General features: G+C 41.9%; 1 protein-coding gene across 1 annotated transcript; it reads right to left on the reverse strand.

Moving 5' to 3' along the window:
- Positions 1 to 276: 276 nt before the first annotated feature.
- LOC135566908 (uncharacterized) lies at positions 277 to 2,973 on the reverse strand. Its single transcript, XM_065014470.1, has 5 exons — positions 2,949 to 2,973; positions 2,404 to 2,745; positions 1,970 to 2,300; positions 1,810 to 1,873; positions 277 to 1,695 (listed from the first exon to the last, which is right to left on the reverse strand). Exons 1-5 carry the CDS (start codon positions 2,956 to 2,958, stop codon positions 1,468 to 1,470), a joined length of 975 nt encoding a protein of 324 aa, XP_064870542.1. The 5' UTR covers positions 2,959 to 2,973; the 3' UTR covers positions 277 to 1,467.
- Positions 2,974 to 3,360: the final 387 nt, after the last annotated feature.

Here is a 3,360-nt window from a genome sequence, read left to right on the forward strand (position 1 = left end):
CGGTAGTGTGATGAGCTGGACACGGACATTGAGCAGGCGTTACGTGCAGAGCGCACTCCCGTCCAGTGTCCCGCTGGGCATCTGTATGTCCAGTCTGCTGTTCGTGACCGGTTGATCTATTGGGGCTGGAAGCTGGGTCCGTGGTTTGTGGGGCCAAAATCCCTGCTGCAGTGTGTGCAAACCTGGTCAAGAACTACAGGAAACGTATGATCTCTGTAATTGCAAACAAAGGTTTCTCTAACAAATATTTGTAACAATACAGAGGCGGATGCAAGATGCAAGCAACGATGGTTTAATGAATACAGGTTACAGCAGCAACAGGACAGACAGACTGTACTCAGACAGAATCCGACCCAGGGACTAGGGCGCATCCTCCTATGTGAGCGTGCTGAGAAACCCAGGGGAGAGTGTCCGGATGGGTAGGAAGGAGCACAGCAGATAATCCACACAAGGGCGGCGAGAGATGAGCACGGACACACGACACAACCTCAGGGAAGTAACAACGATCTGACAACAAGAAACACTGGTTACAGAACATATAAAGGGAAGATAAGTGATTCCAGCTGGCGCAGACAATCAGGCCGAGATTGGGAACCACGCCCACACAAACACGGGAGAGAGAGAGAGAGAGAGAGAGAGAAGGAAAAGGAGGCAGTGGATTCATGAACCGTGACAATATTAAGTTCTGCTTTTCTGATGTATCAAATACTTATGTCATGCAATAAAATGCAAATTAATTTCTTAAAAATCATACAATGTGATTTTCTGGATTTTTGTTTTAGATTCCGTCTCTCACAGTTGAAGTATTCCTATGATAAAAATTACAGACCTCTACATGCTTTGTAAGTAGGAAAACCTGCAAAATCGGCAGTGTATCAAATTCTTGTTCTCCCCACTGTAATTACATTTAGAGTTCCTGGCATCATTCATTTGGCTCCTAACTGTTAGAGAGGATAGCTGTGTCTGCAGTGTCACAGTAGTTAGGGAATAGGATGCCTTTCCAGACACAGCCTATGTGTAGGTTTAGTGTGGTGTATGGATGGGATGTTTAGATCACTGATTTATAGTGCATTTACTATAAGATCTCATGAATAACATTGGTTATATTGTGTTATTTAAACCTGGAATCTTTAATGCTGAAACTGTCTGTTTGAGATATGACAACAAAAAGTTACTGTAAAAAATGAACAGTTTTTATCCCCTCTGACCATAATAGAACAGTAGAATATGGACTGAACAGTTTGGCCTGTACTTTAATTTAAATAGATAGTTCAAGCCGAAATCAAAGACATTTTAATTGAGGAATTATATAGCATTTCCAAAAGCATAAAAAAAAAATTACATTAAAAGCCACAATGTCTATAACCTATGATTGGATTGAATCCCTCCCAATGTCTATAACCTATGATTGGATTGAATCCCTCCCAATGTCTATAACCTATGATTGGATTGAATCCCTCCCAATGTCTATTGAGCAGCACTGGGGCTGTTGAATTTCACAGTAGCATACTGGAAATCCTCGTCCTGTTTCTGGGGGTGAGACGGTGGGACGGTGGAGTCCAGAGGCACTTCCTGGTTTCTGTGTTGGATGCTGGCGTAGGTAATATCATCCTGCTCGTCTGTGATCGCTCTCTGTGCTGCAATAGGGGACAAGTTCATGCCTGAGATGTTGTCATATACTGGATTAGAGTCTCTCTGATGGGGAGAGAAGACAGACAACATGAGGGGTGAAAGATATTACCACAGTCATTGAGTCCATCTAAATACAGATCACTGTAGCTCTTAGTCAACTGATTCCAGAAGACTCACCTGTCCGTTCTCTGCTGTGTCTCTTCTGTCTCTTGTGTCAGAGGTGGATTTGGAGGCCTTCTTCCTGTTTTGTGAAATAATTAATCAATCAATAGAGCAATATACATATTTTGAATGATTATACCACAGAATGTGAAAAGGATAAATTCATCTCACTCACCTGAACCACATGAACCCAAAGAGACAGAGTATGAGAATTAGAATAACCACTATGATTCCTACAACTGCATTCTTCAAAGACTTTGGCTCCCCAAAGAATGTAACAGGAGAACGGAGATTCTCGTAGCCTTTAACACTACAGGAGTAGCTGCCTGCGTCCCCACTGCTGATTTGGTCTAAGTAGAGGTAGTTATCTTGGGTGTTTGGGTTGGTGAGAAGTTGTCCGTTCTTGTACCAGATGTAGGTGGGATTGTCAGTTAGAGTACAGGTGGTGCTACAGGTCAGTGTCACCTTCCCTTCCTCTGTGCCAGGAGTCTCCTTCACCTGCAGGTCTGAAAATGGGTAAATGAAGACAAAATAGCACAATCATCATTATTTCCACCAATAATATAATGACTTAGACTAGATTATATAATACTGTAAGGACAGTATTACCTGTGACAATCAGAGTTGTTCCAGGGAAGCTGTTTCCCCATTTTACTGCAGTTGTTGTAAATCTAAACTTATATTCAGCAGAGTCACTCTCTCTCAGGTCTGTGATTCTCAGGGTGGAGTCCTTGTCTGTAGTTGGATGGTACTTCACACGACCTGCATACTCTGGGTCCTGGATTAGATCTGTAGTAACTCCAGTCTCCCATTTGTTGAACCAGGATACTTCTGTGACGTTATGCCAGCTGGGATGTCTATACGTGCAGGTAATGTCCACTGTTGACCCCTTCAAGGCACAGATACTCCTCTTGGTGTAAGTCACATTCAAACAGCTCTGACCATGAACACCTGAAAGTAAATGTATCTTATCAATTCCTCAAACGATAATGAGATGATTTCAAGTGTTTAAGATGTATTGGACTGGTTAATTTAAAATGAATAAATTATATAGACACACACAGAGCATTCAGAAAGTGTTCAGAACCCTTGACTTTTTTCACATTTTGTTACGTTACAGTCTTATTCTAAAATGGAATAACTAGATAACATACCATCAGCCATTTTCTACCTTGTATATTATACTGTATAGTTCCTACTAGTGTTACTATCCAAGAGTTCACCGATTTGTCTGTTTTCCCACATGTTCTACTATTGGTCCACAGGCCTTAATGATTGATACTTAAGATGATTATTATAGGTGAGTTCAGACTCACACACTGTAGGAGCAAGAAAATCCTCATGGTCTTTTACAGCACAGGAGTAACTGTCTGCAGAGTAACACCCGACCACTAGAGTATTACAGGAGTATTGTTGGGAAGTAGGGTCATGGAGATGTTGTCCGTTCTTGTACCAGATGTAGGTGGGGTTGTCAGTCAGAAGACAGGTGGTGCTACAGGTCAGTGTTCTCTTCTTTTCCTCTGTGGAGGAAGACACCTTCACCTGCAGCTCTGAATAATAATTATT

This window comes from Oncorhynchus nerka, unplaced genomic scaffold (genome assembly GCF_034236695.1).
Source record: "Oncorhynchus nerka isolate Pitt River unplaced genomic scaffold, Oner_Uvic_2.0 unplaced_scaffold_2988, whole genome shotgun sequence".
In the NCBI taxonomy this organism is placed as follows: domain Eukaryota; kingdom Metazoa; phylum Chordata; class Actinopteri; order Salmoniformes; family Salmonidae; genus Oncorhynchus; species Oncorhynchus nerka.